The sequence below is a fragment of the Lynx canadensis genome, chromosome C2 (genome assembly GCF_007474595.2).
Source record: "Lynx canadensis isolate LIC74 chromosome C2, mLynCan4.pri.v2, whole genome shotgun sequence".
NCBI classification, from domain to species: Eukaryota; Metazoa; Chordata; class Mammalia; order Carnivora; family Felidae; genus Lynx; species Lynx canadensis.
Genome location: NC_044311.2, coordinates 52,346,577 through 52,369,308, shown reverse-complemented (window position 1 = coordinate 52,369,308; position 22,732 = coordinate 52,346,577). Strand labels below are relative to the sequence as shown.

The 22,732-nt window shown below is 34.7% G+C and overlaps 1 protein-coding gene across 1 annotated transcript in view; it reads right to left on the bottom strand.

The window, feature by feature from the left end:
- Positions 1 to 22,732, bottom strand: part of RSRC1 (arginine and serine rich coiled-coil 1) — a 251,919-nt gene that overhangs the window by 44,031 nt on the left and 185,156 nt on the right. Inside the window, exon 5 of the mRNA XM_032594683.1 lies at positions 11,370 to 11,406. Coding sequence (XP_032450574.1) covers positions 11,370 to 11,406 — 37 coding nt within the window. The remainder of the gene's footprint in view (positions 1 to 11,369; positions 11,407 to 22,732) is intronic.

Sequence of the window (22,732 nt, the reverse complement as noted above, 5' to 3'; positions counted from 1 at the left end):
CCATTCATTCCACTGGTTACAAAAAACTTAAAAAATAAACTGAACCCATCCCCTCTTTAAAAAAATTGTGATAACTTTCCTAAATAATATGTCAATTTTCTTGTCTTTCAATTTCAAAACAATTCAATAAATACTTAATATTTGCAAGAGGAGGTGCTGAGAATACAAAGCTGAATATTCAAAGGGTAGGGTCAACAAAGAAATAAATTATATGATACAGTAAATACCAAGATTTAATACTGCAGTATATATCACTCAGTTACATCAAAATTTCAAATTTAAAAATACTAGCCTCTAATAAGTCTGCAAAATATTTAAAGATGTCATTTGTTCCTTTTCTAATCTAATTATCTTTCCTTATTGTTTTTTGCAAATATCAAGTAGCATTTTCTTTAATAAAGTAACCCATTCCTTCCTCTATTGATCACTGTAAATTTCATCATAAGCTAGTTCTTTCATTCACTATAATAGAGGTAACCAAGAGCGGCAATAAAATTAAATCTGCACTGGCTCCTTAAAATGCAAATTATGTAGTCCTCAAACTTCCCCTATGAATGTTTGAAATAAAATGGTAATAGTAGTAACTTCCAATATTTTGACAGGGATTTCTAGCAAAAACCAGATTCACGTGTGTATATATACACATCGTATTCACCACTAAACAAAAAGTACAAGTTGTAAAATATCATAATTTTGTTTATAAGTAAACAAAAAAGTTAAGTAATAAATGCGTAAGTATATCTGGGAAGAGAAAAAAGTATAGAAAGATGCGTACTAAATCAACACTGGATTAGTGGCAGATAAGAGAAGATACATTCATTTTTTTTATCAGTTTTGACCCACTACAATGAACATGTATTACTTTATAATTTTTTAAGTGTATAGTAAAATTTTTTAAAGGGAGAGGATGTGAGTAGATAAAGTACAACATTTTCTCACAATTCACTGTAAGCATATTAGAAATGAGACATTGTTTTTAGCAATCCCAAGTTATTTACATAACTAGAAAAGTTTTTTTTATTTCTCTACAGTAATTATGATATACTTGTAGAAAGTCTGTTTCTATAAATTTTCACACACCATTTTAACATCCCATTAATAAGGAGTAAATGAAAAAAGTAAAACAGAGAGGTTGTGTGCATTGCTAGAGGTCAAACAGTAAAATCAGATTCTCCTGACTCCTCGTTCTGTGTGTGTTAAAGTTAAATACAGATGCTATGATTGTGTGGCAAATGGTAATGAGTGTGGCCAAAGATACCACTGTAACAAAGACACCCTCCATCTTAACTCCTAATGCTTTGATGGGAGAAACAGAAAACAATCCTATTGCCTCTGCTGCTAGCTGTCTCTCTCTAGTCACAGATCTTAGATCCTGAGAAAGCCGTGAAATAACTACCAGGTACCTTGTGGGATTCTTTGCAATGAAGCAGAACCTACAGTGTCCTAAACTAGAATACAAATGATAATAATAATAACACAAATAATAATAATATCATATTCAGTTACTCTGGTGGCTTCAGGAGGGGCTGACTTTCAGTAATGGGAAGTTGGGGTCGGCGGGGGCAGGTGATTTAATGCGCTTAGAATATTTACTTTATTCTATAAAGCTTTAACAAGCACATGTGCATAAAAGTTAAAAAAAATGAAGTTTATCTAGATTAAACATATATATGAGACTATTAGTAAGATCATGAAAATTGCAGGACATCTTGTTATCTATTTATTAATTTTTTTAAAGATAACTGGCCACCATTTTCTCCTGGGACCATTATGTCTTAAAAATGTAACAACAGATCTTTGGAAGAGAGGGGATGGAGGGAGGGTAGAAAAAGGGCCCAAATTCATTCTGTTGGACAACTGGGTAATATTTACTAATCACTCTTTGAAGTAGCAATTTTTAATAAACTTGTAACTGATCCAAACATGTCAGAGACATGTCAGTGGCAATGGCATTGTTTCTGACTAGCATGTGAGCCAGTCCTCAGACTTAAGACCTGTAAACTGCCTAAGAAATCATGACAGTAATATGACATTAACATTTAATCCACATTAAAGGTATTTTAATTTTCACACATTCATAAGACACACTTATTTGTTAAAAGAAAAGATTTATGAAATTGATCTTCCAAAAAGAAAAACTTCATGCTGTTTTATTTCATGATCACCGTTTGAAGAAAGTGTCAGTTTTAATATGCACATTTACCCTAAACCTCAAATATATATTGGCTTAGGTAAGAAAAATAAATTAAAATGCTGGGAGGAGAGGGATCTATTATGCTGAAGTCCTTATATGAGGTAATAAATATTTTTCATCAGTGTTTAATAAATATATAGACTATATCAGTAATGTCAGCGCATTTTGAGATAACTATATTCTCAAACTCATTTGGACAAATGTCAGAAACATTTTTTCAGAACACAGTGGGGAAATATTAAAATAAAACAGATATTTAAAGATGTAACAGATGGAAGACAAGTGACTTTAGAATAGGGTTTATAACTTCTAGTTCATGTTGTATGTCAACTGAATCCTCAAAAGTATGACAATACTACATTAACTGTGTTTATCCTTGTATTAAATAAAATTATTAGTCTGTGAACTAAACTACAGCAGTTTTGTTCCCAAGTTCTATGCAAAACAACCCCAAAACAAAGAGGAAAGGGCTTTTATTAGGATTAGTAGTATTATTGATGAGCAGGTATAATAGCAATGGGCCTGCCTACATTTCTGGCAAGCAGCAACTATATTCTACAAACCACTGATGGGCTAAACAAGCTATTAATGACAGTTGCTTTCCAACACTTAAAATGGTCAGACTGTGTTACCTGACCACAAGGACAAGTAGGTCATCACTCTCAAATGTTATACAATATAAGAAACATAAATGAGACCTCTGTGGGGAGAAAAAACCCACAGGTATGGCTCCAGAGTTCTTTCACTATTCAACTATTAATAGAAAGCAAATCCCACTTAAAGTAGTAAACACTTGTAACCCTTTTTACTAAAAGATTTATCATCACTTATTTAATTTTCTACCTAAGACTGAGCAAGGTATTATTAGTCCTAGTGTCCAGCTTTAGCCCTGAAATATAGAACTTAACATCTGGAATCAAAGAAAGGAGAAAAAAAATGGTCCCTCTGTTACTCTTGCAGAGATAGACAACAAATTTTTGTCCTTGTATAAACCTGTGGAGTGTCCATCTGTCTGGGTTTATGAACACCAACCAATCATTTATAGGCTGCAGAATCATACTCAATGGGTATGTGGGGGAAGCCCCTAGATTCTTCATCACATGCAGAGGACCTTGTTCACTGGATACAGGTCTTTCAAGTCAATGCCTTTCAATGTACCTTTCTTCCTGGTGGCCCCTGGATTAGCAGGTTTATCTCTCTCTTGGGAGCTTACTAAATGGAGAATCTCAAGTCCCACCCCAGACCCAGAGAATCAGAACCTGAGTATAAACAATATTTCCAGGAGACTCATACGCACGTTCAAAAGAGTGAAGGACTGACCGAAATCACATGTCCCCCCACCTCCAATTATTTGACTCTTCAGAAAAGTGAACACGGGGAGCCTTAGAAACATCATAGTGATCAGGATAATTCACTTCATTCCCCACCAAAGGGGGCACGGCACAGCAGTCCTTTCAAGTCTGAAACAACCTACAGACTATTTTGAACAAAAAAAGTGACAATTTTTCACATAGCTCAACCTAATATATTCTGATCTCAATGCCTCTTCCCAGAGAAAAGGATAGCATTATTTTTATAGTTTGCTAATGAAACAATAGCTATATTGTAATCAAATGGCAACACTTTATCTACAGTATGTTTTCTATAATTATAAAAATTAAAATGTAGAAATCCACTTGACTGCATTAAAAACACTCTAAACAGTAAATGTTTTAGTCCCCATTAAGTAGTTCAATAACTATTCACTGCATTATCTAGAATTTTAAAACATAAGATGGTAGAAAAATATGGAGTCAGGTCCCTCTGACATAGCAGAAGGGAGCTTAGAGTTAATTTTCTACACCTTTAGAGCATCATTAATAATAATAATAATAAAAAAAGCCAGGAGCAACATCACCTAATAACCACCCACCTCCACTCCTTCAGCCCTTCTGTGTTAACAGACATATATTGGGATCATAACCAGAGGTCTTTAATTTGTATAGGATTCTTCACCAAATAAAAAGTATTATTTAAGTTAATTATGAAATCTAACTAAGCATAACATTGTAAGCAGTGTATTCACTCATTTCTAAGTCTTTAAATAGATATGGTCACTGAGCTCTCTGAGATGTTTTGTGTTTAATTCTGCTGACAATTCCTGCAGGATTCCCATAGGAGGACTACTCAGGATTCAAAGTCTACTCAACATTGATTTCCAACATTTTCCATTATGAATTTCTCTTTGAGGTAAAAATGTTCACAGAGCCCTCCCCATCCTGATAGGAATCATAAGTTTAATACATAAACTAGAAGCACAAACAAAAAATTATCCCCAGTAAAACAAAGTACAACACTAAAGTGCCAAAATAGTGAACACAGATCTAGGGTTTGGTGTTACCACAGCACCAGCTAGAGGGAAGGGGCTTGAAAGTGAGTGGAACTGAAGTGGCAGCCTCAGGAAGCACTGCTTCTCGGAGAAAATCAGATAAATACGTGACAGTGACAAGAAAGAAGAAAGTAAGAATAAACAAACAGCTAAACAGAAATAAAACATGCCAACCCTTTCATCCCTGCCACACCCCACCATTGGCCATTAAAGAAAGTACATCTGCTTTACTACAGAAGCAGGTACCCTTGAACTAGGAGCCCTGTCTACAAAATGTCTAGAATTTTCAAAAGAAAGGAAGAAAGGAAAGGAGGAAAGAAATCAAATCAACCCCATATAAAGCTATTACAAGAAGCAGTAAACAGAAAATGTAAATCAAAACATTTCAACAGATAAAAATTCTTCCCTTAAAATCAACCCAAAGCACAAGGCTTATTCGGACAAATAACAATAAGAAAACCGAGAACATTCAGATATTCAAAAAATAAGAATAGATATGGAAGAAAAACTATTTCAGAAGTGAAGAATAAATTATAAGGTATCCAAGGAAGAATAAATTTGAATGAAAATTTGCTAAGAAATAGTAAATGAAACCAGGCAAACTAGTTCTTAGTTGTTGGAAAACAAAGTAAAGTAGTACAAAGACTCAAAAAGACTGAAATAGAAGATGAGCAAAGAAAGATTCTATATATAATTATATAGAAAACATGTATAACTGGAATCCCTGAAAAAGAAAACAAAACAATGGAACAGTTAATATTTAGTATTATAATCCAAAAAGTTATTTCCAGAAGTGAGAAAACTTAGGTCTACATATGAAAACAAAAACCCAAAAGTAGTCAGAAATAATCAACTTTGAGAATCATCCTAGTAAAACAAGGACAATGAAAAAAATGGCAATGTCTCAAGGCAAAAAAAAAAAAAAAAAAAAAAAAAAATCAAGTAATACGCAAGGTTAAGAAAATAAGGCTAGTGCCACAAATATCAAGAGCAGGATAACATTTTCCAGAAAGTCAAGGGAAAAAACTATAAGTCAAGGATTTTATGTCCAGTCAAACTGTCATTCAAATAGTAAAACCATAGAGAAACAGCTTAGAATGTGCAAGATCTCAAGGAATACTGTACACAGGAGGCTGTCCTGAAGAATATACTAGATGAGTTACACACAAAACAGGGGACAAGGAGGGAAACATCAGCAAACAAGCTGATGGTAAATATGTAATACGGTTAATTTTAGAGGTGATTCTAAAAAAAGGTGACAGCATGGATAGACAGACAGTATGCAAACATCACATATTCCAACAGAGTAGCAAGAATACAAGAAGAAATGGGAGGAAAATGAGGAAAGCAAAGTACAATAGGAGCACTGGCTATTACAAAGATAACAGGTGGGAAGTGAGGGATGCCATTTAAAAGGTTAAGTAGGAATAAGGGATAGTAAAAGCATTATACATTATAAAAGATATAAATATAAAGGTAACCCCTAGAAAAAAACCACAAACCTTTCTAACTTAACAATAATAATAATAATAGCTCTTCAGAGACAATTCTCCATAGGTTCTGCACACCTTATATCAGCCAATAGCCTTTCTTCAGAACTATCTTTTCAAAGATGTTTTGTATAGTAAAGTCTTGGAAGATATAGACTCCCCCTTGATTGGATCAGGCAGTTCTGCTACCAAATTAGGATACTAAAGGTAATGTTTTTCTCTTGGGCAAAGTTTGGGCCAATTTTCTGTCAGCTCCTTAAAGAATATTCCCTCAGCTACGACACAAACCCACTGTATGCACCATCACCCCTTGGTACTTGTATGTCAAAGGGAACCTATATAACCATGTATTATGTGCTACCTTTGGTGCTGTTAGTAATACAAGAGCTGTGTCTCTGACCCAGAAATCTCATGTCCTCTGCCAGCATCTATTAAAGTGTGGCAGGCATAGAAGTAGGCTAAAATTTCATACCCTTAATAAAGAAGACACAAAGAGAAAAAGAAACATAGTAAATATAATGATACCCACAGTAATTAGGGAGTGATTTCCAAGACAGAGAAAAAAAAAAAAAAGCAAAGTACAAAAAAATAAATGTGCTACATTTTGTAAGACAGGAAATAGGAATAATACACACATATACATATATGTACATATATGCTTTATTTCACAAGAAGATGCATAAGAAGAATAAATCAGAGGTTAATAAAATTGGCCACCTATAAAGGACAGAAGAGAACAAGCTAGAAAGAAAGGGGATGACAGCTTTCTGAGAGATGTATTATGTATAGTATTTTGACTTAGTATAATATTTTGAATTTTGGAAGCATGTTAACATATCCAACCATACAATTAAATCAACAAGAATGGGGACAAAGGCACCTAAAATTGAATACAAACAGAAACATATGCATGCGATCATATTTCAAATGAATTACCTAACTACACTCAAGGAGGAAAAGAACTCTTGAATAAACTTGAAATAAACTGTAATAAACTCTTGAAACAAATCTTGAACTCTATGAAGTTTTAACTTTCATAAGATATGATTGTAGCAATTTCAAAACTATTGTGAATGTATTACATAATTGAGCAAATGGGTAAATGTATTGGTGTTGTTAGGAGTCACAGTTCTCACTGTGAATAAAGGGAAATACAAATGTGAAATGAGGAACAACAAGGAAGAATTCTGTGGTTTGGATTGAAATTGGAGATGTTAGTCGGACTCATAATTTCTTCAAATTACCTACCTCTCAGAGCACCTGGGTGGCTCAGTCGGTTAAGGGTCCAACTCTTGGTTTTGGCTCAGGTCATGATCTCACAGTTTGTGAGATTGACTCCCACCTTGGGTTCTGCGCTGATAGCGTGGAGTCGGCTTGGGATTCTCTCCCTCCCTCTCTCTCTGCCCCTCCCCCACTTGCATACTCTCTCTCTCTCTTTCTCTCTCAAAATAAATGTAAAATAAACTTAAAAAAAATACCTATCTAAGCATCTAAGTCCCAAATATCAACCTACCTACCTACCCACCCACCTATCTATTTAATCTACGACTAAAAAGTCCAAGAAGTAATGAAATCCCAGAGACAGTGGACATATCACATGTCCAGACCTTGATTCATAAATACCATTTCCCTCTAAATGAAATAGGGTAATTTGAAGAAATAGCTGATTCCATGAGTAGGACAGGGAAGGTTTCAAATGAGCCTGGAACATCTTGTTGTGCCAGAAAATAAAGAAGTGTTTTTAAAAAAAGATGGGGTATGTAGAAACGATCCAAAAGCCATCTTGAAAGGATACTCCCTGGACAAATCTGGGACAAGAAGCATCAAAATAAATAAGAAAAGTAATGGATAATAACCTATTTAATAAGGGGCTCCTGGGTGGCTCAGTCGGTTGAGTATCTGACTTTGGCTCAGGTCATGATCTCACTGTTCGTGGATTTGAGTCCCATGTCGGGCTCTGTGCTGACAGCTTGGAGCCTGGAGCCTGCTATGGATTCTGTGTCTCCCTCTCTGCCCCTCCCCTGCTCACGCTCTGTCTCTGTCTGTGTCTCTCTCTCAAAGAATAAGTAAAATTAAAAAAAAAAATTTTTAAATAACCTATTTAATAAAATAAATATCCATGAGTCCTTGTTCACAATAAATAGAGAAAACAAGAAATACAGGTGGGCTCTTCCTTAAAGTCGAATGCTGACTGCTAAATATGGGAGGCAGTGGTAGAAAATCTCCATTTTACAATCATCAGGCAAAAATCACCAATGGATGATGAGGCACTGACCTTCAAAGACCCTGTCTAGAACTTTCAACACACACAGGCTTTATGAGTAGCAGACAAGTTTGTGAAAAGAAAAATAAAATAGGATTGGGCAATATAGTAAAAAATTTAAGCAAAGAATGACATGCTGGACAGTTCCCAGGAGAAGGTAGCAACACAGGAAAAAAGAAATGATAGAACAAAGGCTGAATTGAGAGTTTGAGAGATTGTGACAAATCAATGAGATCAGCCCTTGAAGAGATTCCAGGGCAACACAGTCCACCTACCCTACTCTTTTCTCTCCCCACACCTTTTCCTTTCTAGTGTTACAAGAAGAGTCCATAAACACACAGTACAATAGTAGTACAACCGTTCATGTGTCCTTGTGGCAAGTATAATATGATGCATGTCATTTTTCTTAGCTTATTTATTTTTTTTTTATTTTTAAAAGACCTTATTTTAATGCAATCTCTACAACCAAGATCAAGAGTTGAATGCTCCACTGACTGAGCCAGCCAAGGACCCCTTTCTTTGCTTACTTAAATTTATACTTGCTTCTACCCTCTCTTACAGCAATTTTAATTCTCTATGATAATATAAATAAATTTAAAAAAACAGAAAATGATGGAAACATAAAAAAGAAATTAATACCACCTGTGTGGAATGTTCTTAATTTTATACCATATACTTTTAAAGATCATAATCTATTGTATTTAGCTACACAGCCAATTCAAAAAAGGGCTACAAGTGCTAGGTGGTAAGGGCTGTAAGTATCTTCTCAGCTGGAAACTGAGGAGACACAAACCTACAGAGCCCATAGCTGCTAGACAGACAGGTTTCATTAATGCTCAAATAATAAATTCTTTTTTTAATGTTTATATTTTCAGAGAGAGAGAGAGAGAGAGAGAGAGAGAGAAAGAGAGAGAGAGACAGAATTCCAAAGCAGGCTCCAGGCTTTGAGCTGTCAGCACAGAGCCTGATGTGGGGCTCGAACTCATGAACCACGAGATCATGACCTGAGCTGAAGTCGGATGCTTAACCGACTGAGCCACCAGGACGCCACCCAAATAATAAATTCTTGAGTTCACTTCCATCCTAGGCAGTTGTGAAGAATATCACTGACTTTACAGGACAGTAGTGCACAAGGCAGTATTATATGTATATAGGTGTGTGTATATAGGATATTATGTTACATGTTAATATATTCATGCTATTGTTAATAGTTCCCACTCAGTGGGTCAATTTTACAATGTCAAGCTATAGAGTCTTTTGAACAATCTAAATAAATGCATTAAAATTATCTACTTCACTACCTGTTGTATTAATCCTGCCTCTCTTATCCTAAAATACATTATCTTTGAAATATATTTGATGTGTATGACCCAGATGAAAATGAAATATAACTTAGGATCAAGAATAATTAATAATTACTCCTGACTTTAATAAGTAGCTATGTTTGATCAAAGGTTTTAAGCGTTTTTAGTTGGAAAACTCTTTCTTCAAATAAAATCTTATTTTAAAAATTTAAAAATGTACAAAATAACTAAAAGTGAAACCATTCTGATTAAAGTGGGCAGTGGCAGTCTGGAATGCCACCTGCTTTGGGGAGCTTTCCTGGCAACCCAAGGCTGTTAGAAAACCAGTGCTGAATAAGATTATAAGTAGAGTATAAATGCATGAAATAATCACTGAAGATGAGTTCATACTAGTAAATATAAAAAAATATAAAATTTAAACTAAAAAAATTAATTATTATTTACTGAGGCATATGAAACAAGAAATATGAAGTCTTTTCAATAAATAACAATTTATAAGTGAGTATAAAAGCTCATTCTGGCACAATGGTAGCTGTTTTTCCTTGTTGTAAGCCCCCAACTGATACTGGAATTTGTTTTAGATTAACATTTTTATTCTAATGTCCATATTTCCTAAATATATATGCCACTATGAAGTGACAAACTGGGATTCAGGAAATAATTTCAAATAATAACAGTGTTATTTACTTACTACTAATCTGGACAAACATATAGTTCAAATATTCTAAACAAGGTTGTTACATATAGCTTCTTAATAATTAATCTGTACTTATTAAGACCATTTTTTTAAAGTCTAGCTTTCCTCAGTTTTCTTTAGCTGTTGAAAGGAAAACTAAAAACCCCTTCCAACTCTAAAACTACTGTACGTCAAAATGAAGCTGGCTCTTGCTACTGTTTGTTTTAGTGGGAGCAAACAAAAGCACATTAATAGTTAACAAAGCTACAATATGATATAGGAATGAAGTCTCGCATTAAAAAAGTACTTAGATTGTATTTACAAAAGAATCTCTATCATTAATTATTCAACATTTGGATTTGACCAGAAACCAGAGCATGACTTTATAATGCTCTGTTTAAATGAACTACTTAATGTTGTAATGAACACTCAATGCAGTGAGCTAAATGAATTTTGGACCTGGTATAACACAACAGTTTCTCTAATTTTTTGATCAATGGACAGATTCTAAGGTTAAGTCAGTCTGAATTTCATTTGTACTTTAAAAATGTTTACTTAAACCAAAAATTCCGCATCTCAATTATTTTATATTCTAAAACGGAATGTAGTTTAAACCGATGCATTATTCATAAAGCAGAGACATCAGGAAAAACAAAGCTGTGCCCTTCTTTCAAAGCCGTTAAATTGCTAAAACATACCATATTTATGCATGCAATATTTGATTGTGTTTTTCTTAAAACACAAGCTTGTTTTTGTCAGATCAAGATATGCCAAAAATTCTACACCAAACATTTTTGTTTATAATTAAAGCAATCATCAATCCAAGGATTGTCATCCATTTTATTTCATCTCTACATCAAAAAAAAAAAAAAAGTAATTTAAAAAAATTTTAAATTCCCTTGAAATGATAAGATAAATGAAAATGTAAGTGCCTTCACATAATAACAGTAAGCTGACCCTTTGGGAAATGGTTGACTTTCTCAATACAAGGTATTCAAAGCTCATTCAAAAGTGTTCATTTAGAATGCAGATATCAAAGATGATGCAAATGTTCAAGAGAAAATTAGAACTTACCAGATGTTCTAATCCAGCTTTGATGTTTCCGGATTCCCTAAAATAGAAGAATAAAAGTTCTAAATAGTTGCTAAACACTTGTCTGCTATAATTTACATTTACCTCAAATATGTTTTATAAAACCTTATGATTTTTTCATATATCTTCACTAATGTTCACAATAACACTGGTTTGAAGGACAAAACAATTTCCATCAAAAGGAAACAAATAACTTATTCACATCTAATAGTATTACCACTAAAACTGGTAATCCACTAACAGAATGTTTCAGATTTTTCAGTAAGCAGAGAACAAAAGGAACTCAAGTGTACTATTATTTTACTATTCACAAAACATCTATTTATTTCACATTAGCTCTTTCATTAGAATTTGTTTTCTCCAACATTTATTACAAAATGTTCATACAGATTCTATCTACCACCTAGATTCTACAACTGACATGTTACTTTTTTTGCTTTATCAAATATCCATCCACCAATGGTTTCATTTTTATATAAAAAATATACACATAAAGAATACGTTTGTGACTATATAGCTAAGTAACTAAATATTAACAAGTTTTTCCCTGACATTAATTTTATTAACTTAGTGCACTACAAATCAGGACCTGTTGTAATAGTAAAAAACAAAATCTCATCAAAGAAGACACAAACATCAAATATCATGATATATTTTAAATATTTAACTTCTTGCTTTTCACTGTAAAAGGACTGCTGATGGAACTAAGTAACAAAGATAATTTAAATATATATTTGGTAAAATGTGGCTAATAATTGGATTTTTTTCCCTTGATTCTGGTTTATACTAGTTTATTAGTGACAAACGGACTTAGAATTTCTTCACTCAGACCAAGTAGTATTTTAATTCCATCATAAATACCAAGCTTTGTATTTTTAATATGAAAGTATAACTTATACTACATTGCAGAAAATAATTATGAAACATCCAACAACAGTATTGCATTCATGATGTTTAATCTTTCCCTCATACCTCTTTCTTTCTCTAAAGGGGCCCCAAGTTTACTTTTCTTCTCCTTATTTCTATCTCCAATTTTCTCTGCCAAAAATATACTTATCTGTTTCCTTTGTCTTGCTACACAATCTTTCCAAATTTCCCTATCGTTTTCCCCTTCAGATCTGCTGCCTGAAAACTATACTCATGGCTTCCAACTTTTGCTCTCACTGCCCAGTCTGGCATACTGAGAATAAATTACAACATCTACTGATTAGGACTCCTCTTTAGCCATTCTCTTCTCTACTTTCTGCTTCTGGCAATCGTATCAATACTATATATTCAACGCTTTAAAATGTAAGGATTTCTGAAACTCATTCTTTGGATGCAGTCCTAATGACAAATGACAGGAATACATTGTAGAAATATTTAATTGTATACGTACATAAATAATTATTTTTAACTTTATTGTTATCAAGTTAATTCATTTACTTGAACTAGAAGTCAAATAAATATTTATGTTTCATAAGGACATTTTCATACAGTCACTGTAACTTAAAATTTAAACAAAAAAATAATGCATATAGTGAAAAATCTGACAGTGCAATATGTGTGTGCACGCACAACAATACAATTAAGTCTTCCTCCCACCACTTACTCCCAGTTCTTAATCAGATATTAGCTCTTTGTCTTTCTAACGATATTCTAGGTGTGTGTGCGTGTGCGCGCGCACGCGTGCATCCTTCTTCTCTGTTTTTTTTTTTTTTAACCCAAACAGAAGCCTACTATACTCAGTTTTGTACCTTCACTTGGCAGTCTAACTTGAAGTTTGCACTATATGACATGCATCTACTTCATTTTGTCCCCATGGCTACAATGTCACGTAATGGTTCTTATTAGAAAATAACACTGCAACAAAAGGAACAAAAACTGCTCAGATTCAAAGTACAAGTCCATAATTTACTATGAAACCACTGGGACTAGACATCCTTCATCAGAATGTTCTGGATTTTAGAAACGTAATAAGGTATAGAGAGTATACTGTATGTCATGTAACACTGGCAGCAGGGTTTGAAGCAGCATCTCATCGTTGTCCACATAAATAATTGTGAAAGAAACACGAATGTCCACACAAAGTGGGATAAACAAAGACTAGGAATAACTTCATTTCAGGGTTGGTTTTGCTATCAATTGAGTTTGCTACGAGCTCAGGGAAAACCTCCCAGTATTTTGAACTATTTGCATTTTGGGATCAAGGATAAGAAACTGTTCTTGGGGCACCTGGGTGGCTCAGTTGGTTAAGTGTCCAGCTCTTAATTTTGGCTCAGGTCGTGATCTCATCATTTGTGGGATCGAGCCCCATGCCGAGCTCCATGCTGACAGCACAGAGCCTGCTTGGGACTCTCTCTCTCCCCCTCCTCTGCTTGTTCTCTCTCTGTCTCAAAATAAATAAACTTAAAAAAAAAAAAAAAAAGGTTGGTTAGACTATTGCTTTGTTATATTTCCAAGTGATTCTTATTTAGGAAATAGGCATTTTGAATAGTACACCTGAATGAAAACTAGGGATCATCCTTGACACATGCCCTTTCCTCCACTACCAAATGTAAGCAAATGTAATCAACCACAGAGTAGAGTCTTGGCCATCTAACATCCTTAATTACCATTTTGATTTAGCTACTTCTTTCTATCCTCAGAGTACCTACTTTATTTTAGGCCATCATCTTTTCTCTCCCAGGCTACTGCAAAAGCCTCTTGATGGGTCCCGATGGCTCCTGCCTTGCCCCATGTCAATTCATTCTCCGTAATACAGCAAGATGTTCCTAAAATGTAAGCTTGATAATGTCATTCCCTTTTTAAAAACCACAATATCCTACTCCACTCCAGTTCACTTATTCCCTCTGTTATCTTGCCAAAGCTACATCACAAAGACTGTGACAGCAATAGCCATAAGAAATTATTAACCTGGCTTCCCTTACCACTAAACCACTTGCTCTCTCCACCTGAAACACTCCTCTTCTAGTCTTTCCTTACCTAGCTTAAAAACAAAAACAAAACAAAACAAAACAAAACAAAACAAAACAAAAACAAAATATCCCTAAGGACTCAATCCATACTGGCAAGGAAACGTTTTCCCTTCCTCACAAAAAAACTAATCAACTCTTCCCATGTGTTCTCATCACATAATTTACCTCACTTTACTATTAATACCTATTTACTTTCCCACTGACACCACTAAAATGTCCCAATGACACCCTGAGAACATAGATTGCATCTGTAAAATTTTTATATCCCAGCACCCAATACAGTGCCTGCATCGGAGTATGTATTCAACTAATAAGGATCTGACATCTAAACACGAAGACAAGGTTGAATGGAGAATCAGTAGCAACCAGTTCAGGTCCTTGAGAGGTTCTACCCGGCCCTACTCTATCTCCACTCCACACAAGAGAGCAAGGCCAACTGCAACAGTGAGCAGTTGTGTGGGAAAGTAGTGTTAAGAGTTGTTTGTACGTGTGTGGTGTGTGGTTGTTTTGTTTTGGTTTGTTCTATTTTGGTTTTGAAGGAGTATGAGGACACTATGGAAAATGTAGCTGACAGAGGCCAGAGTACAATGCTAGAGGCTTCACACACTAGTTTTTAAATTATCCCAGAAAAGCACACGTCAGATCTGAGATTTTTACCCCTCTCTCTAAAGTTATTAGCCAAGGCAGCTGATTGTTGCAAAGAAATAAGAGAAGTCCATAAGGTAAACTGTATGACCTCTGAGGGGAATAAGCACAGGAATAAAAAAAACAACAAATGAGCAACCTCATCCAGAGGAAAAAAGAACAAACTGGGCAAGAGTATACTGTAAGCATACTAACATCTTTAAAGATAAAAGGTTTTTAGAAACTGAATACCAAAATAAACAGTCATGAAGAAGAATCAATATGAGATAGCGGGTACTAAAAATACAGGAGTTTGAGGGGGTGCCTGGGTAGCTCAGTCTAAGGCTAAGTCTCTGACTTAGGCTCAGGTGATAATCTCACAGTTCATGAGTTTGAGCCCGGGGTCGGGCTCTCTGCTGTCAGCGCAGAGCCCATTTCAGATCTTTGCGCTCCCTCTTTCTCTGCCCACGCCCTGCTCATGCTTCCTCTCAAAAATAAATAAATATTAAAAATACATATATTTCAAAAATACAGTTGTTTGAAATAAAGAACTCCGAGGACAAGTTGAAAGCATAATAGCTACAGAGAATAAGCTGATGACCTGGTACACTGGGTGGAGCTCTCCCAGAAGGCCCAGGAAAGGGATGAAAAGACAGAACAAATAAGAGATAAGAATACAAGTGTCAACATCTATATAATATGGGAACCCTAGAATGAAAGCAAAGGCAAAATAGGAGAGAAAATATATTTGAAGAAATAATGACAAAAAATTCCCAGATATAAAATCTTAGACTGAAAGGGTACAAAGAGTAGTGAACAGGATAGTTCAGAGAAAATCCACAGCATAGCATAATATAAGGATAATTAAGACTGCTATAGATCAAGAACAAAGGCTAAAGCTTCCAGAAAGAAAAAGCATACCTCTCCATACAGGAAGAATAACACTGACATCAAATGTCTCAACACTACTGCTGGAGTATAAACTATGGAGTATGAACTTCCAAGACATAGTGTTAAAGGAAAAGGACTGTGAACCTGTAATTTTGATACTGCTAATAGTTATTATTTAAATTGAAGAAAAAATACATTCTCAGCATGCAAGCTTTCAGGAAATTCACTACACAAAGACATTATTTGAAAGAAGTTCTAAAGAATGTAACACAGTAAGAAGACAAGTAAATTCAGGATGAAGCAGCCAGACAAAGCAAGTAAAGGTTGAATTAGAACATAGTAATTATTGTATTCTAAGCAATTAGTAACTACAAAGAAAACTAAAGAAAGTTCACCCAAATGAGGTGGAAACAAAATGCCAGAGAAGATTTTCAGATTGGGTAAGAAACAAAATCCAGCAATGTGTCATTTACAAGAGATACATAAAACAAAAGGATTCAGAAAAGTTTCCAAAAAAGGGAGAGTAAAAGATATAACCAGGCAAATTTGAACCAAAAGAAAACTGGGGTAGTAAGTTTCATGACAAAATATATTTAAGCAACCCCTCCTCCAAATAACATACCTACATATATATCTTTTGAGATATATATATATATATATATATATATGAAAAAGGACATTCTATTCTAGTAAAAGATATAATAGATTAAGAAATGTTTATTTATGTCCAGAAGGTTTACATATTCCTAAAATTTAATATGTATCATAGATTGCGACACCAAAATTTCAACAAGTTTTCTATGAAAATCAATTTTCTTTAGTCTTACTTTGGGCAGAAAGACAAGGAAAAGTGGCCACCTCAAAACAACACAAATAAAACATCATGAGTACATAAACTCTACACAAGACAGCATGATATATAACCCTGGCTTCAGAAGCAGAATACCTAAACTCAAATTTAAGCTGTACTACAAAACAGTTGCATGAGCTTGGTAACAATCCAACTTCTCTGAGCTAAGACTGTCCACCAATGATATGAAGACTCTGTTAACACTTGCCTTACTAATGCAGACGGGGGCTGTGAAAAAAGAAGATAATACATATGAAGGAACACTATAAACTGTAACGTACTATAGAAATCTGTTTTTATAATACATATTTAAATACAAGTCTTAAAGTGGCTCCAAAAGTCTTAATAAAATTTTTTTAAATAGAGAGGCAAGATCCAAGACATTGACATAGGGATCTTGCAACAAATGGTATAAACTCTGTCCTCTTTAGTGGTCTGTCTCTTGGGTTGTCCCTGTCATGACTTCATCAATATTTGTGCAACTCCTTTTGCCCTGTGCTGAAAGCAGACTTAATTCAATTATAGGTCTCAAAACTGATAAAATGGTCTTGAAGTGGAAAATGGGAAGAAATTATTGGCAAATGAATAAAGATTTGTATCGAACTAACACACAGGAGTACAGCAGGTCTTTTTTTAATCATTCCCTGTCTTAAATCTTCTGGGAACCATGAGTTTCCCTTCCCCTCATGCAGCACATCGATTTCTGAATTAGACTGCAATATTAAATAATTAATATACTTGCCATGATTGATGTTTTGCATTAGTTGAATATTAGGTTATCAATCAAAATCCACTTGGTTTAATGTAATAATATTGAAAAAGTGTCACGGGCTGTTCATCCAATTTGTAGTTGAGGCAGCACAGATAGTAATGTTGACATTACACGAGGCTCTAAAGCAGGAAATGCAGTACTGGGCTCAACATGTATGAGGCAGACATTTTGAAACTAACTGGGATGAGGCTGAGGTTGTCCTAAATAAACCTGGTGGCACCTGTCAGCTCCAATATTAGGTCTCTTTTGAGCATAAAGATGCCATGCATCAATCATACCATGGCAGGCAAGAAAAAATTTAAAAAGAAGGATACTAATTTAACTTTGTGGCACACATTTCATTATTTTGCCAAAGGAAGCATGTTCTAAATCCAGAAACTGTTGCTATGTTAAAGCTTATAGCCTCTCAGGAAATATCTAAACAAACAAAGATTTTTTTAGAACTAGGAACAATATTACACCAAAGTGATAATCCAGGTTTTATAATGGTCTAAGGGAATCAGGTCAAAGAGTCACAATTAACAATAGTATTTGTGAAAAACTCTATTCCTTCTGATGAAGGCATTTTTCCTTATTCTCCATATTTTGCACGTATATTTGCAAAATATAAGTTTAAATTTTTAAAAAGTACTTGCTTGTCCCAGTAAAAGTAAATGATTTTTCTCATTCCTTATTACATCTGAAATCTATTATGGATTTGTTTATAAAAGTAACAGTTTGGGGTGGGAGGGAGGGGAGGGTGGGTGATGGGTATTGAAGAGGGCATCTTTTGGGATGAGCACTGGGTGTTGTATGGAAACCAATTTGACAATAAATTTCATATATTTAAAAAAAAAGAAGCTCAAATATATGACTATAAAAAAAAGTAACAGTTTAAAAATAAATTAAATAAATAAAAGACATCCAAAGAAAAGTGACTCTTTTAGGTGGAGAGTAGAAAAGTTAACAAAATAAATATAAATCAAAGCCATTTCATAAGGCAAGCCAAAATCCAGTGGGTATTTAGTTATAAAATACTCAGAAACCATAATGAAGGTAACTAACTAAAGTAGCACTAAGTATCATGTCACTGAACAAGTCTTTAAGAAATAAAAGATTAAATATATTTATGTATTATCCCATATAAAATGTACACACACATTATAGAAAACAGAGTAATTCCTAAATAAAAAATTTTACAGGTTTTTTTGTCATTAACTAAGTATATTATCCACTTCTAAAAGATTACTGTGCTGTAGTTTCCTATAGTTATATGATGAGAGTCTTATCACAATTTTATATCTCTTTCATAAAGCAAAAATCTACATGAGGTTTTTGTCTTTTTTTTTATGTAATGGCAGACAAGGTTTTTAAAATCCTGACTTACAAATAAAAAAAAATCTATATCTCCCATCTCAAATAATCACTAATAATTTTTACATGTGTATGTCATGTATCAAATGTTATTAACAAAAAATTTAGTAATATATATTAATCTAAGAAAACCATGGGTTCAAATTCCAACTCCACTACTTACTAAATAACTTTGTCAAGTTATGGATCTTCTCTAATTTTTTCATTCTTAAATTCAAATAAAGGATTAAAAAAAGAATCAGCATGTATATAGAAGTTACTCAGTAAAGACTGATTCAATATGACAGACCAATGAACCAATGAGTGCATTCCACTTTCAAAATCAAGAAATATCTTTATAGATGTTACCTTTTTTAAAAAAATTTTTTAAATGTTTATTTATTTTTGAGAAAGACAGTGTGATGAGAAAGGGGCAACGGGAGGGGGAGACACAGAATCCGAAGCAGGCTCCAGGCTCTCAGCTGTCAGCACAGAGCCCGATGCAGGGCTTGAACCCACAAACTGCAAGATCATGCATGACCTGAGCCTAGTCCAATGCTCAACTGACTGAGCCACCCAGGCGCCCCTTACAGATGTTAGCTTTTTAAATCACCTCAAAATCTGTTCCAACTGTAATACCTATAAATGAAAGTCAGTCTACTTTTCAAATAACAAATACATATAAAAAGCTTAGCCCAATGGCTAGCATACAATAAAAATACCATGTATATCCCGATACAAGCACATTCTAACCTGATCTCTTTGAAAGGAGCAGAATGATAAAGTGTATTGATAAAGTAAACAAAAATAATTTCTCAATTACCTGATGTTTTTTACATTTTAATCCCAATAAGAAACATACAGAATATCAGCTCTAAGTTCCAAAAAGATCTTTCCGGAATTCTCAATTTCAACTTACCAGTTTGGTTAGAATTCTTAGCATTTTTCTCCTGATTGGAGAATAACTTACATATCACTGGCTCAAAATGTATATTCTTATGTTACTGCAGTTCAGTATTTTTTACAAGTAAGTTTTTATCTCCTGTTTGCAATAAATTATGCTCTAGAACTTACAAATCATTTGCACAAACAACTGTAGCATGGTTACTGAATTTTAAATGTACTATTCTTTTTTCAAGATTCTTTAGTTAGTTTTACAAGTATAAGTGAGCATCCACTCAACATATTAAACAGCTGAGGACTTAAGATACACACTGAGCTTACTGTGACGGGAAGGTGAACACTTAAGTTGGTATGTGTCAATTAAGCCATTTACTGTCACTCACATAAACAGGTTCTAAAGTTCACAGAAATGGTATACAAAGGAAAGAAAAGAGATTTCAATGTTTTTGCAGTTGTGTGTGTTCTAGAGAACAGTTTCAGAGGAAGGAAAACTAAGAGAATTCATCATTAATATATCTGATCTAAAGAACTGCTAAAGGAATACTTCAGATACAAGAGAAATTATACTAGAAAGAGACTTGGAACAGCAAGAGTGAACAAGAGAAATAAATTTACTGAGCACCCTTATACCTATCTCCATAATAAATTCTGAGTAGATATAAAATAACAATAACATAACCAAACATCATCAACAAAAAAAAGTACAAGTATTAAGATAATTTATCTATGCCTTAGATATTTAAAACTGTTTTGTCAAACCAAGACTGTTACACAAAATAGCTAATGTCCATGCAAAGTAGGAGAATGCATGTGAACATGCTACCTTTCTGCTATTTCTCACATGCAGGATTAACATTCCTAGTCAATGACAATCCTCTTTCTCACTGAGACCAGCTGTAGCTCAAGAATCTTTCTCAAGATGGTGCTCTAAGGAGTCACTACCATTTGTCTTGAGTTAGCAGGTGAGATGCAACCCATTCACCACAACCCCCTTCAACCCATGTTCTTGATCTAGCCCAAGAGAAGTTCAGAAAAAGGAGAAATTGCCATATGTATCATAGTCGTTGGAAAATATTTCAAAGAGGTGGGTAATTTTAGCAGTATCCTGAAGGACTGGTTGCATGTGAGCAGACTGGGTAAGTAGAAAAGAAGAGGCAGGGAGAGTGAGCTCAAAGGCGCCACATAACCTGGTAGAGGTCAAGTAAGGAGAGTATCCAGCCCAGAATAGGTGCAAGAAAAATATTACTTACAGTCTTTAATTTTAAATAATTGTTATTTTGTAAGTTTTCAGGGCCATCATGTACAATTGTGCACGTTGTTCATGAGAGAGGAAAAAAGGGAAAGAAACGGCAGTGGCAGCTAAAAGCTATATACAGTAAAACCTTGGTTTGCGAGCATAATTCATTCAGGACTCATGTTTATAATCCAAAGCACTTGTATATCAAAGCGAATTTCCCCATAAGAAATAATGGAAATTCATATGATTCATTCCACAATCCAAAAATATTCATATAAAAATGATTACAATACTGTAATGTAATATAAAGTAATAAAGACAATACAAAATATAAAGAAAAATAAATTAACCTGCATTTATCTGTGAAAACCTTCGTGGCTGGTGTGAGGGAGACGAGAAAGAGGAGGGTTACTATGTAGGATGACTTTCACTATCACTAACAGAATCACTGCTATCTGAATGGCTGAATGGAATCTTCGTCTGCGTGGGAGCCACTGTATACCCTCACACAGATGTTCACAACAGTACAGTATTAATAAACTCTTGTCATATACTGTATTTAATTTAACTGGCAATAAGGCAGCAAGGGAAAGGGTCTATATCTGCAGGCAGCCTGACTTAGAATGAAGCAAAGCCTTCCTAAGCTTCCTTTTGTACGGAAAAGCAAAGAACTGTCCATAGGTACTTTGAAGTGACAAAAAACACACTAGTGCCAGTTGTGGGCACCTTCCAATGTTCTGAAAAATCACTGATTTCTGTCAAACACCATGGGCTGAGACCGAGCATCTGAGCATGGGAGAGGATCACCCACAATCCCGCAGTGAGAGAGTGGGGGAGTGGAGAGAAAGGGAGAGAGAGGGAGCAAGAGGGAGGGAGAGGGAGAGAGAGAGAGAAGAACCATTAGCTCAGTTGCAATCATGTGACATTCGGCATCACAGACTACTTACATTGCAAGACATCACTCGTTTATCAAGTTATAATTTATTAGAGGGGCTCCTGGGTGGCTCAGTTGGTTAAGCATCTGACCTCGGTTCAAGTCATGATCTGGCTCCTGAGTTCAAGCCCTGTGTTGGGCTCTGTGCTGACAGCTCAGAGCCTGGAGCCTGCTTTGGATTCTGTGTCTCCCTCTCCCTCCCTCCCTCTCTCTCCCTCTCTCTCTCTCTCTCTCTCTTTCAAAAATAAATAAACATTAAAAAACAACTTTATTAGAAATGTTTGATGTCTTGCAGAACACTTGCAGTACAAGTTACTCACAATCCAAGGTTTTACTGTACACCCAAGCAGTGTATCCTGGTGTGGTACCGCATCCACAGGAAGAAGGGACATCATTTTGTAATATGCACAAAGGTGTCATATGGGCTAGCAGTAGCCCTCTAAAAAACAAATGCTTATTGTAGAAAAATTCAAAATCACATCTGGTTCCAATGAAGGAAAAAACAAAGATCACCTGAAATCCCATTAGCCAACATATTATCTCAAAATGTTTTATATTTTTCCTCCATTCTTACGCATATGCACAAATACACCAATTTTTGTCTTACAAAAATGGGATCATCAGGGCGCCTGTGTGGCTCAGTCAGTTGAATGTCTGACTCTCTTTTTTTGTTTGTTTATTTTTGAGAGAGAGAGAGAGAGAGAGAGGCAGAGCATGAGCGGAGGAGGGACAGAGAAAGAGGGAGACACAGAGTCCAAAGCAGGCTCCAGGCTCTGAGCTATCAGCACAGAGCCTGATGTGGGGCTTGAACTCACAGAACTGTGAGATCATTATCTGAGCCAAAG